Source organism: Ischnura elegans, chromosome 10 (assembly GCF_921293095.1).
Source record: "Ischnura elegans chromosome 10, ioIscEleg1.1, whole genome shotgun sequence".
NCBI lineage: Eukaryota > Metazoa > Arthropoda > Insecta > Odonata > Coenagrionidae > Ischnura > Ischnura elegans.
The window spans coordinates 102812409-102826431 of record NC_060255.1 but is presented as its reverse complement, the minus strand read 5'-3'; the positions used below and the strand labels follow the sequence as shown (position 1 = coordinate 102826431).

Sequence of the window (14023 nt, the reverse complement as noted above, 5' to 3'; positions counted from 1 at the left end):
AGTTAATTTAGATCATTAATTGAGCGTGGGGGTAGTGGAAATGAGTTTTTTTAAGCAATACTGGTTGAGACGTAATTTTTGCCATCATAGGTTATCGGGCGATTGACTTCCAGGTAGAGGGTCTACGCAAAAGCCTTCAAGGTCATCGGTATTCACGGGGGAGAAGTGGAGCGGTGGCCGAGTTGCGCATGAATAGCATCAACATATAAGAGGGTCCCCTATAGAGTCTCAAACACAATAGCTTCGTTCCCTCCCCGCAGTCGTAGGCCCTCTGCGTCTCAAGAATACAGTTCAGCAGTAGAAGGTGATTTCGATAGAGCCATGCAGAGTAAAAACCAAGAGAAAATGGCAAAAAATAGGAATGCGGGTAGAAAAATCAAGAATTTATCAAGAAAAACCATAAACCTAGAAGAGAAATTGATATAGGTCAATTGCTTTGAAAATGGAGAACGTCAAAGCGATATTGCGCATAAGTTTAAATGCATGATGCCTTATTCTGAATAAAGACGAAGTTAAAACATCAGTGACCTCAGCCGCACCAACTTCAACCAAGCGGTCTACACATACGGAAAGTTCAAAGTGATTCAGTACAAAAAGACGAGAGTAGTAATCGTTCCGAGACATTAAGTGAAAGCTCCGGTTGGTTCCAAAATTTAAACGGCAAGCAGGTATTTTCAGTGCAGCAATATCAGGTGAATCTGCAAGTGTTGATAGCGCAGTCACCACAACATTTTCTGATGAACTCCAAGCTGTGATTGAAAGTGGCTCCTTTCCCCCTCAACTAGTTTTTAGTGCTGACGAGACGATATTCTTTTGGAAAAGAATGCATTCTCGTTCATTCATTTTCAGGGAAGGAAAACCTGGGTCAGGTTTCAACGCATTTAAAGACTGTTTCACGTAGCTGCTAATGACTCGGAGGACTTTAAATTAAAATGATTTATCATTCATAAACTCCGCTAGCTATGAAATGGCATTCAAAGTAGCATTTGCCTGTCACTTTGATGAGCGACAAAAGGGCCTGGGTGACACAATAGTTGTTTTCAGACTGGTTTGAAAAATCGTCAACTGCCGGCAATGCATTACGAACCCCTGAGATAGGAGATGTTAGCCCACCCGCACGACAGGAGGGAATTTCAAAAACACGTAAGAATTTTTTTTAACGTGAATAAAAGTCTTCAAATGCGTGCATACTATCTTTAAAAATGTTTTAAACTATAAAAATTTCTATATACAACGTTTTCTAAGGCTATTTATGGGAATATATATGTTTTAGAGGAAATTCAATACCCAAGACCTATGCTACCAGGAACGCATCCCTATCTTCCCAATGTTAAAACGCTCTCGTACAACGCAAATTCGTATAGCGCAAAGACCCCAAGGAACGCATCCCTTGCGCTAAACGAGACATGGGTGTACTAGCTTTCAATTTACCTATTCTTGCTCCAGTTAGAAAGGCAATATCAAAACTGACAGCGAGTCCACATGTTTCCCATGTACCGTAACTGCATTCTGATAAAAGAATTTCTGATCCATATAAAATCTCCTGCTTTAGAATTAAAATAATAACAAGTCAACATTTTAAGTGAAATGAGTCCACATCAGCCACATTGGTAAAACTGCAGTGCTTGTGAAAAGCATTCTTTTCTCTTCGTTGCTCTCAAGGAAATACCTTTAATGATTCATTCCAAGATGGAATTAAGAACTGTCGCTCAGGATCTGGTTTGATAGGCTCCAATTTCTTCTGGAATAGTATGAGCACTGCATCCATAATCAAAGTAATTAGATATGGAGGCTTGCCCAATTTTCTCACCGTGGCAATATCTGATGCTTTGATTGTCTGTAAAACAAAGAAATGAAATGAGTAGAAGTATGCCCGGTGAAACCCATCAAGGAAAGGTCTACCAATAAACAAATAATTACTCAAGGACCAATAATTATCAATCAAATAATGACCTAAATCATAAAACAATTAATTAAAAAATGATCAATCATATCAATCCAATAATTACCAGAAGTAATTGATTGTAGGCACTAATCTAACATCACAAATTAATGACAGCATTTAAGTTTTCTAAGCTCTAATTGATTGAAACAAAGCTTTCTAGTTACAACAAGGCTATACCAATATTCAACGTAGTCCATACAGCACAATTTAAAAAAAACAAGCGTAGTGTAAGCACATTCAAACAAAACAAGACGGACTGGAAAGGAAAATTGCCTAAATCACATAGCTCGCCCGCCTTTGCTTTGAAGGCAGCGGCGTTACTTGCAAGATGGGACGTGATCGTCCCTTGCTCCCTCCTTGCATGAAAGACAGAGGGAACTCACTCTTTCCCCTCCACCTCTCCTTAATGCGCTTATCTTGCCCATCCCTTTCTCTCGCTGAGCGATCATCTTGTTCTATCACAGTTTCCTCACCCTACTGCACGTGATATCAATGTTGTTCTTAACTATGTTAATTGTGTTGCAGATTGCGCAGTTGTAATTTGATTCAATGATATACTGATAAAAATGTCTTCCTTGCAGTGGAGACATTTTTATTTACATAGGGAGCACTCAATATATACCATGTGCTTGCATTGTGGCGTGAAACTATTTTGAGGAAGTGCAAACTCACCTCAATACCACTGAAGTATCTCCGAGTGAAACTCAAATCAGTATATGATGAGAAAGGGACAAAATTCAAACGCATGTGAGGAAAATATGAAATCAGTCGATAATAAATCTGAAGATAAGCTATTTTCAATTCCAAACCCAAGCGTAACCGTTCATATCCTGAGCTTGTGAAGACATGAGTATTTAAAATAACTTGAAAGCTAATAAAAATGATTTTTAATCAGTAAAAATATGAAAATGTGTATGGCAGTCAAAATAGCAATACTTTGATTTTATGTACCCAGAAGAAACTTGATTAAATACTTAAGTTTCATAGCAGGCAACTAAAAATTCATTTGGATCCAAAAATATTCTAAGACGCAACACCTGAAATCAAGGATCCGATCCGGATTTGAATACAAAAAAAAATCTTGGATCCGTCCATCCCTTCAAGATACATATATGCACTCACCTGCAAAGCAGCCTCTGCAGCCTCCAGGGCTGGCAACGCAGCAATTAGTTTTTCTTCAGCATTTTTTTTCACCACTTCAATTTCATTAAACAGGGTAAGAGCTTGATTCTTAACTTCTTCCACTTCAGCTTTCACAGCTTCAGCTGCCTCTGTTTTAGCCGTAACAACTTCCAACACCTATTTCAGTACAACACACACAAACAAATTGGTAAGACAATTTTTGGTACAAAGATATTTAATTTAGAAATTACCTCCTAAGGTAGAACAACACAGGAGACACAACTTATTTCAGACAAAGTGTGTTAAATAATGCATTTTTTACACTCAATAAATAAAGCTGCGTATACTGGCTGCTTATCTAAAAAACTATCTCAACAAAATTCTTAATCAACATAACACAAGCCTCCAAATACCCTCCGTAGCAATTTTGGCACTACTGATATGACTTCAGCATTGGAAGTATAATTTTAGATGGCCAAGATTTTGTCACTGATCTCAAAAGAGGATAGACTTTCGGTTCCATGTCATCACCGTATGACTCCCTTTAGAAGTGCATACCATGCAACGCCATTTTGTTAAATACCTTATACCCTCGGGCGCCAGGTCTCCATGACCACCAGAACTTACAATAAAGGTCGTCTCCGTCCTCAATCAACCCAGATAGACTGCAGTTGCGACGATGGCCAGGTTTCGTGATAGGTAATTAGGAACAACTATCAAAACCCCCTCGTCCATTCAATAACTATTTTTATTAGAAAAAACAAATGAGGTAAATTTGGCATAACAAAGTATCACTCTTTACACAATGTAGTTGGGAAACCAAACCCTTTCTAACAATTTAAATGATTTATTAAAAATGAAACAAACAAAATAAAATAGCTAGGAAATTATTCCCTCTCGATACAATATTAAACATTGATACGCCCAAAATAATAAGAAAATATGTACTGCCTTACCAGAGTTAGACTCAACAGCTAAATCTGGGCACTCACATGCGCCCATCCGTTTAACATAACCATGACAAATTTCGGAAGAAACTGTTGTCTCGTTTGCTGTTCTCGCACCTCATCGCACGTGAAGTCAATTTTGTTCTAAACATTGTCAATTATGACGTAGATTGCACAATTGCAATTTCATTTAATGATATATTGATTAAAAATTTCATTGTGAGAAAGCATTTTTATTGAGATAAAGAGAGCTCCACATATGCCATGTGCATGCACTGTAGCGTGAAACTGTCGCGAGGAAGTGCAAAATCCACCTCAACACAACGGAAGCATTTGCAGGAGAAAAACAAGTCGGTATGCAATGAGAAAGTGATCAAATTTGGGGGAAACGTGCGTGAGGAAAATTTTAATACCGATAAATAACTTGAAAGCTTATAAAAATTATTTTTAATCGGTTAAAATTTAGGTAAATGTATATACAAATCTAAATAACATTTCTTTGATAGCATGTTCCCAGAAGAAACTTGAATAATTATTTTGTTTTAAAGCAGGCAATTTAAAATGTAATTGAATCAGAAAATATCCAATCTAACACCTCAAATCAAGTATCTGATCAGGATCCGGATCAGAAAAAATACTGGATCCAACCATCCCTATATTATACTTTTATTGGATTGAGATATTAGTAATATGCACATCATTCTAAAAAGAATGAGGCCAAACATTACTTCTTTCTGACATTGTTTAAGCATTCAAGCAAGGAAATAGTTTGCAAAAAGGACGGAGGTTTAGCATTCTGGCCAAATTTGAGATACTCGCATTGGAGCTTCTCAGCAGTTAGTGAGGCATATTTTTCAGCAAACAGGATTTCAGGTTAAAATTTATGGGTTAATGCAGTAAATCTCACTTGACAGAGTCACAGACTAAGGGACATCTTCTCAGGATATTCTATCACTCCCTAAAAGCCATTCAAAGTAATCTGCTTATCTGGTGCTACACTACTTGGAAATGAGTGGGTAAGTTTCCCTCTCTTTAGGACAGAAAACTTCCTGGTCTGGTCGCATCGTCATGCTTCATTCTCTCTAGTTGGTTCTGTGTACGCCAAAGGTGATAGCATCATTTCCAAACTCCACCTCGTACGAGTGGTTCCGTAAGTTTAAAGGAAAAGTTAAATTTTTTTGTGGCTGATGGACAAAGATTACTCAGAGCCCAACATAAAATCCCTCAGGCTATAGTAGTTGTTTTCCATTAAATATTTCTTCAAATCATTCTTGAATGGTGTAGGTAGGAACATTTGATATCATATGGTAATTTGTTGTATGTATATATTTGATAGGGAGAATAAGGGTCCTTTTTGGCAGAAAGTGCCGGGGTAGTCTTTGAGATGAACGTCATTGATGGTTTACGTTGCGTGATTATGAAGAGAACTATTTTTTTGGAAAGTATTCAAGGTTATTTTCAACAAAAGAGGCACAGTTAAGTACATATGTACAGTGATGGGAATGGTAGAATTTTCAGGCCATTATAAGGAGGTAAGATTATAACTCTGGCCTTGGCTTTCATTGCACGTTTCTGCATAGAGAAGACATTGGTGAACCTGAAGGTGAAGGTGTGACCTACACATTTACAGCTCTACACGCTAACTATTACACTACGGCAACTGATGAGTGGTAGAGGCGTAGTTACCAGCTTAAAATCCAATTATATAGAAAAACTTAGCTGGTGCGTGAATGAAAAAACTGAAATTATTCAAGGTCGACAAAATCTACCATTTATGAATTTTTATTTATGGTCTGATATCCCATTGAATACAATAAATATATGTATTAAAGATTCCTCAGGCATTATATTAAAGATTCTTCCGGCATTTTTATATCATTCTTTATCGCTATTCTAGAGAAATTGTGTGTTTTTCTTACGACTGTTGTTTCACTATCAGTCCATAAATGTGAATGATTTTCAAATTATGGCCATATGATGTCATTTCTACTCATATTATAGAAGTGCCAAGAATGGAAAAATTATTCTTATACATACATAAATCCCTTAATGAATACTCTAAAAAGATGGAATAAAAACAACATCTGCGGAAGTGCTGAAAGTTTGGCATCCATTTTGTCATTACTCTGGATGTTTGTCGGCCTGGCCGTAAGAAACCCATAACAAGCTTACTTGACTAGTGCCTTCCTTATTTCTTCCTTCCACCTTCTCTCATTCACTTATAATCTGCTGACTAGATGCAATCTTGTTATAACAAAAAAAACTTTGTTTCAATCAATTTGAGCTTAAAAAAATCTAATTATGTTAGAAATGCGACGCACTTGGTCTCATTATTTTATGAATCTCGTGCACTTCATCCATTTGCTGAAAACTATCGAAAACATCTTCAGGCCCAGGAAGTCGCTCACCTAGCATTTGTTCTCCAGAAATAGAGAATTGAAGCAGGTAAGATAAAAATAGATCAGTTGGCGAGACGGGGTAGGGATGAAACACGCTTTGATTGTTCTCATGTAACTTGATACTTTCCTTCAAAGACAATGATTTATGGTTTGTGTGATCTCGCAAAAAAGAAAAAAAACATCAGAGGCACAGGCTGATGGAGGGCCAAGGGTGTTTTTTTTTTATTTTTTCATCTTCGCCGTAATCACTTTTGACCTGGTTGTTATCCTATGGCATTGAGATTCTCCTGAAGGTTGTTCAATCTCTTTGGAAAGTCACACTATGTGCCTATCGTGTTTTGCCATAAAATGTTTGTGGCTGAAATTCCGTTGCATAACTCCTACAATAGATTTTAAACAGAATGGATGATGAGTAGGACAAGCATTGCAGTGCGACAGGGCATACAAAGAGAAGATCAGAACACTTTCCACTCCCTCTAATGGGACGCCGCATTCTCTAAAGCATACATTTAAAATTTTGGATCCAGGTATGATACCTTCCGCGAATGCGAATTTGGATCCGAGGTATCTGATCCAACCATCCCTAGTTTTAACATATGCGTATGTACTCTACCTATATCTTGCCACCCTTAACAGTGTTACAGCTTTTTTTGCAAAAATTGTAAAATTTAGAAACCCAAATCTCCACGAATCACCTACTAGTGCAGTTTTATCCTCTTTATCCGTCCCTAGTCTATCCCTTCTCCGACTTCAATCAGACATCAAATTCATTTATAATACCCTTAACTCCCACTTCGACAGTCCTGACATTGTTTCCTCCCTCAACATTAGAGTACCTTCCCGCAACACCCGATCTACTTCTATACTCCACATTCCTACACCCAGGCTGCTAACTGTAATTAAGCGCTCTCTATTCCATAGACTTTCTTCTCTAATAAATTCTCTCCCTAGTGATATTGATCCGTTTGCTCTGACACTTAAAAATTTTACTCACCTGGCATCAGCATATTTATCGCACAAATGACTAGATGGCTGAATAAATGTTTTTTGTTTTCTTTTTTATTTTACTTAAAATTGTAACAAATAATTATTCTTTAATTATTTAATATTTGTTGTTATAAGTGCACTTTAAATTGGCAGTATTACTGTATGTGTATCTCTTTATTAAAATAAAATAAAATGTACGATGTAGAGAGCAGAGCATTGAGCCATTGATCAAAGGTTCCCAGGTGATGCCTGTAGACATACCCAAATAAAAGTCATTGAAGGGAGATGTGGCCCAGGGGAAGTAAATGGTCCCTGAATGTGCAAAATTCAACTGCCAGTGGCTTCATACAGGGTTAGCTTCAACATCCAAACCAACATGAGCATTGAAACATTAAATAACTGAGTACGTGCCTAAAGGAAAAATGGAAAATTCACTATTTAATCAGGAAAAAGTGCTCTTAATTGAGAAAACTTACCTTTTCCACCACTTTGCTGGACTCTTCAATCACCACTCTTTTCTCTTTGAGTTCTACGTAGAGCACATCAACACTTTCTTTGGCTTCCTGAAGCTTTTTCAAACCAACAGTCATGCGATCACTTAAAACAGATATCTCTTCTTGCCTAGCAGCATATATTTTTTTATATCCGTCCAAAAATGTAAGATAGGACTTAGGAGTAACATGAGTTTGCCTGCGAAACCTGTTTTTGAATAAAATGATTCAACTAAGAGTGAATGAAGAGAGCAACGTAAGTCGCTTCTGTTGGAGCACTAAAGGCATACTACACATTCTACGCTGCTCATCCTGACATGAATTTAAAGTCTTTATAAGAGCTTAGCAACAGATAACAAATTTTCCCATAAATAGAAAAAAATCAACAACTGCAAGTGCCCGGCTGGTGAAGATACAATTAGAAAGAATGATAAAATTAGAAATAAATCATCGAGAGAGCGATTAGTCAAAATCTTGCCCCATTTCACCATCTTTGCCTGCTTTGAACCCCATTCACCATAAAAATTCCTCTGTATTGACTGTTCTTTTGCCTCGGTAGTATGGTGATGTAACCAGCAGTTAGTTACCATTGCAGAAAATCCTCAGGATTACAATGGAAAAGTGCCAAAACACCCTCACAGATGACCACCCCATTGTGTTTATTCTCCACTGTGAGCAAATGTAGCACTCACCTTAAGAAATTTTTTGACATCCAATTTTTTGTGCAAAATTAAAGCGATTTTGCATTGAAATATGTCTGTGGCCTCAACTATATCCACTACTTATTCATTATCCACTATTGATTCATCCATCACTTAAAACCATATTGTGGATTTTGTCAATCGTTTCAGAGGCAGACGCTTCCACTGGGCATCCCAGACGATGTTAATTTCTTTGGAAGAACGGCCCCATTTAAATTCATTTACCTAATTGTAAATATATATGTATGTAGTTGCAAACACAAGAACAGATGTGCCATGAACTTCATGCTACTCAGCTTTGATTTCTTTTGCAGTTAACCCTTAAAAAAAACAAGTTTTTCATCGCCGCACGACACTCCCATTTATTCATTTTTATGAACAAATAAAAGTATGCTGACTAAGCAACACATTTCCACAGACTTCATGATACAACCAAGCATGCACCAATCTTCAGTTTCAACCATCGTCCCTCCCAAACAATCCCAGGGCCGACTCTCAACCAACAGCTCAGACTAGGATCCACCTGCAAATTGGTGGCTCCACAGATAAAGCATGAGTCTAAGAGGGTGGTCAGTGAGTGAGGATGGTCAATGCCAACAATATCTCACATAGAACACATTGTTGACAGGCAAAAAATACATTCCTAAGATATTACGATGGAAATTTACCTTTCAAAATATGATTCGCATTTATCAGCGACTCCATTGTGGATATCGCCCACAAATTGGATGACCTGGTCTTTCACATTGTCATTGCACACAATAGGAAATTCCGCGAGGAAATGCTCCGACACAGCAACCAATGCATCCTTTGGCCAACTTGAAAACCAATCCATGGTGCAACCAGATATAAGGCCCGGAAATTTTAAAGACCTGCTTCGAAATTTGTCGCCAACCTTAAAACAAAAGATTAACAGAGATAAGAAAAACTGGAAATAAATGAAATAAAAATACAGTTAATCTCACACTTATAAGCACAATAAATTCTAAAGACTTGGTTGCCAGCCATGTATATGTGTATGTGTCATCCTACGGCCGTAAGAGAAGGTCCGGGAGGTGCTGCCTCCCAGTGGGACGTCAAGGGACTTGGACGAATCTGCCGTGCGGAGTGGTGACACGGAGCCAGTCGCATAGAAAGTGTGTGAGTGATGGGGTGGTATAGAGACGGTGCCGTAATTAGAAGGGGATAACCACACAAGCTGTTGTATCTGGCATATAATATTTAAGTTGGAGTTCCTTCAAAAAGTGAAATTGTGTTTCCGTGTGTGTTTGGAGAACCCGTGTTCCCTTCCAAATGCCCCCCCCAATCTCACGGTTCAGAAGTGGGATCAAGTGTCCAAAGGAGCCAGGAGTGAGATTGACCAGCATGCTGCAATGGAGTTGTTCGTGCCCAGCCAGCTATCAATAGATAGAACATCAAAACTGCGCACCGAGTGGCGAGTGTCGCGTAGGTAGCGTTAACGGGGTCCATTCAGTGGAAGGGAGGGACCCAACCCATGCAACGGTCTTGGCGGGAGTATGTCGAGACCAGGAGCATGAGGCCGGCGTGGCAAGGGAGAGGCCCAGAGGCAAGGCTACCACTATGTGGGTTCCGAGTGCGTCGGTGCCGTTTGGCACGGCTGAGAGAAACGGCCGAGGAAGCTATACAGGCAAGAGGACCTGGTGAGCAACCGCGCGAGGCTACTGCCGCGTGGCCTCCGAGAGGCAGAAAATTAGTGAATTGGCGGACTCCTGTCGGAGAGAGTAGCGTCCTTAAGGAGAGGGAACAGACGTTCTTGCGACACGAGAGAGAATTGTTACAGAGAGAAAGGAAACTTCTAGAACACGAGCTTGTAAATGGGAAATCATTAAAATTGATTGTTTGAGGCGTAACTTGGTGAAAGCGATTCATAATTAAATTAAAAAAGAAGAACTTTGTGCTTTCACATTAATATTTATTCACGACTATGGTTTCAACGTTAGACGTCATCATCAGGTGAACTCTACAGAGGTCCATCACATCCTTTTATACCAGGTTAGGAGGGGTAGGGAGGAAGGTAATTAGGTTGAACGGATTGGTCAACAGGGAAGAGGGAGGGGGGAAAAAACTTGGTCATATGGTATGAAAGAAGTTAGGGGGAGGAGGCTCCCTTAGGGAGGGCATGGCAGGTGGAGGGGGGGTGGTTCAGGTGAGAGAGAGGCCGAAGAGTTCGTCATGTCATTAACCCAGGAATTTAGGAGTGGGAGGCTTAAAAGAGGGGAGTGGGAGTCATACAAAAATTCGTTTACAATGTTGTCATTGAAACGTACGTGCTGCAAAATTTCCATTTGTTCCAAAGCGTCTAATCTAGGTCCTTTAGGTTCATAATGAAGCACTTCAAAAACAAAAGCACATTGATGATTGTTATCTAACAAATGTATAGCAAATTGTGAAGTAGTCTTTTTATTTCTCTGGCAGGCTTGATGTTCTTTCACCCGCTCTTGAAATTGTCGCCCCGTTCGCCCAACATACACCCGCGTTGCATTCACATTTTAGTCTATATACCCCACTCCTTTACTCCTTTCTTCTCTTGGGATGGGATCTTTTGTGAGGGAAAGAATGTTCCTGAGGTTGGATTTATTGTAAAACGCAACTTTAATTTTATCCTTAGGCACCTTTTTGTACATCTTCGGCCCGATGTCCTTTAAAAAAAGGATTCTACGCCACTTGGCCGTGGATTCTTGTCGCGTTCGGGATCCATAGATTTCTCCCACTGCTTGTTTTTTTAATTGTTTCCGATATAAGCTATCAATTAACTGTTCGTTGTATCCGTTATTTTTAGCAATTAGTTTAATTGTGTTTAATTCCTCATTGAACTTGGCAGGGGACATCGGAATATGCAGCAACCTATGTAACATGCTGTGAAAGGCTGATAACTTCTGAGAAAAACAATGTCTTGAACTTGAGTGGATCACTTGGTCCGTATAGGAGTTTTTCCGAAAGACTGAAAACTCGAGGTGATTGTTGACCTTAGTGACTTTAAGATCTAGGAAGTTGAGAGAGTTATTTTACGAAATTTTTTCCCAAGTTTTTGCCCCCCTCCCTCTTCTCTGTTGACCAATCCGTTCAACCTAATTACCTTCCTCCCTACCCCTCCTAACCTGGTATAAAAGGATGTGATGGACCTCTGTAGAGTTCACCTGATGATGACGTCTAACGTTGAAACCATGGTTTGAATAAATATTAATGTGAAAGGGAAATCATTAGTTCTTGCGAGAAGCATGATAGGTCATCGAGAAATTGCAGAGCAATTATTGCAGGAGTTTGATCCTTCGCTAACCCTGGGGTTCACAGCGGCACAATGGGTTAGGCGAGTAGAGAGCATTGCATCAGCCTACGGATGGGACGAGTCAATGTTGTTAGCCCAATCCGTTAGTAAGTTGCTGGGAGCAGCGAAGCTATGGCTGAATAGCGTGGCCGAGGAAGTATACTCTTGGGAGGCGTTCAAAAGAGGACTATTATATTGTTTCCCATCAGTGGAGGACCAAGCGGATGTGCACTTGAGTCTTACATAGAGAAGAATGCAGTGTGGCGAGATGCATGAGTCATATGTTTGCGCGATGAAGACTATCGCTAGGCGTGGTGAAGCAAATGAAGCCTCCCTTATCAAATACATTCTAAATGGCATGTGGGATAAGGAACTAGTGAAGCTGCTGACTATGTATGACTTTGAAGATGTAGAAGGACTATTACGCAAGATAAAACGATATGAGAATGTCACTTATAGGGCCAAAATGGGCAAACTTTCACAATCGACCTCCTGCGACCATTGACAAGAAGTTTGAAGTCAAGGAAGTGAGGGGCGAAAGAACACACACCCAGGGGGTTTGTTTCAATTGTGGTAAAGAGGGGCACCTTGCTAGAGAGTGCCGAGTAGCTGTCCGTGAGAGAATTTGTTACCGGTGCCAGCAGACGGGACATACGCAGAAAGATTGTTTGCAGGCAACACCGAGAACACCCAGAATGAGAAAATCTGGAACATTAGGAAAAACACACGACCCAACTGCAGCAAAAAGGACGAGTACCACAAGTGGATAGAGATAAACGACGGCAGGGTGGTTGGCTTTGTTGATTTAGGAAGCGATGTTGTCACCCTGAGAAGAGACGTCGCACAACAACTAGGAGCCAAACATGAGGCAAGCCAAAAGCGTTTAGTTGGGTTTGGATCGGGGAGTTGTGAAGCTATCGGCACGAAACGAATGATCGTGAAAGTAGACGATGTGAATGTTGAAGTAGAGGTTTTAATCGTCCCAGAATATTCTCAGGAGGATGCTATCATTGTAGGGCGGAGTGCCTTAGACCAACCAGGAATTCGGGTGACTCACTATTTCCAGAGAAAATGCTGACCTTAGTAAAAGAAAGAATTCTCAAGTGTGGAAGGTGCAAGAGGAGTCACGGATCCAGATAGACGAGATAGACATGAACGAGAAACTGACGACGCAAGACGAAGGGGCACTATGCGACCTCGTAAATAGATTCAGAGGGTGTTTTGCTAAAAACCTAAGCGAGTTAGGCAAGGCGAACTTCACCAGCTTCAGCATTGACTTGAATGACGACAAACCCGTGACGTCACGTCCGTATTGTCTACCTTACGCAAAAAGATAGAGCATGCAAAAAGCGGTGGAGGAGCTGATGAAGATTGGAATAGTCCAAGTGTCTACATCAGAATATGCTAGCCCGGCTCTGTTGGTGAAAAAGGCAAATGGAGAGAACAGATTATGCGTCGACTACAGAGGGCTGAACCTGAAGACCCGGAAGGAGAAGTTCCTGATGCCGGCTATTGATGAACAGTTGGACAGCCTCACGGGAAACCGATATTTTTACACTTTAGACTTCGCATCGAGTTACTATCAGATACCGGTGGCACCTCAGTCAAGGCATCTTACGGTGTTTGTGATGCCGGGAGGATTGTTCAAGTTCAACAGTATGCCCTTTGGTCTGGTAAACGCACCAGCCGTGTTTAATCGGGCGATGAGACAAGTTATCAGGAACACGAAACCAGAGGATGTGTTGATATATATGGATGATGTTCTGATGCCGAGCAGAACCGTGAAGGAAGGACTTGAGAAGCTAGAGAGATTCCTAGAAGCACTCAAAGAGACAGGGCTGACATTGAAGTTGGCAAAATGCGAATTATCAAGGAGCGCGTAGACTATTTGGAGTTCGAGATAAACGCAGATGGAATAAAACCAGGGGAACGAAAGATTCGAGCCGTGAGAGAGTTCAGGCGATATCGCAAAATGGAGGAAAGGACCTCGGGTTTTTCCCATTGCATAACATGTTCTCTCCCCCTTCCGTGATGCCCCACCCCAAGACAGGGGAATATAAAAGGACGTGTGTGTTCTTTAGGAAGGTAGATTGATTTAAGTGTTGGGCGAAACCTACGCCCGAATTTGGTGCCATGCTACTGGCT

The 14023-nt window shown here is 40.2% G+C and overlaps 1 protein-coding gene across 1 annotated transcript in view; it reads right to left on the bottom strand.

Annotated features, from left to right (window-relative positions):
- LOC124166854 (dynein axonemal heavy chain 8) overlaps positions 1-14023 on the bottom strand; it is a 424156-nt gene that overhangs the window by 140140 nt on the left and 269993 nt on the right. Inside the window, exons 48-51 of the mRNA XM_046544564.1 lie at positions 9261-9487; positions 7877-8099; positions 3068-3244; positions 1670-1837 (exon numbers count right to left, since the gene is read on the bottom strand). Of these exons, the coding sequence (XP_046400520.1) occupies positions 1670-1837; positions 3068-3244; positions 7877-8099; positions 9261-9487 (795 nt within the window). The remainder of the gene's footprint in view (positions 1-1669; positions 1838-3067; positions 3245-7876; positions 8100-9260; positions 9488-14023) is intronic.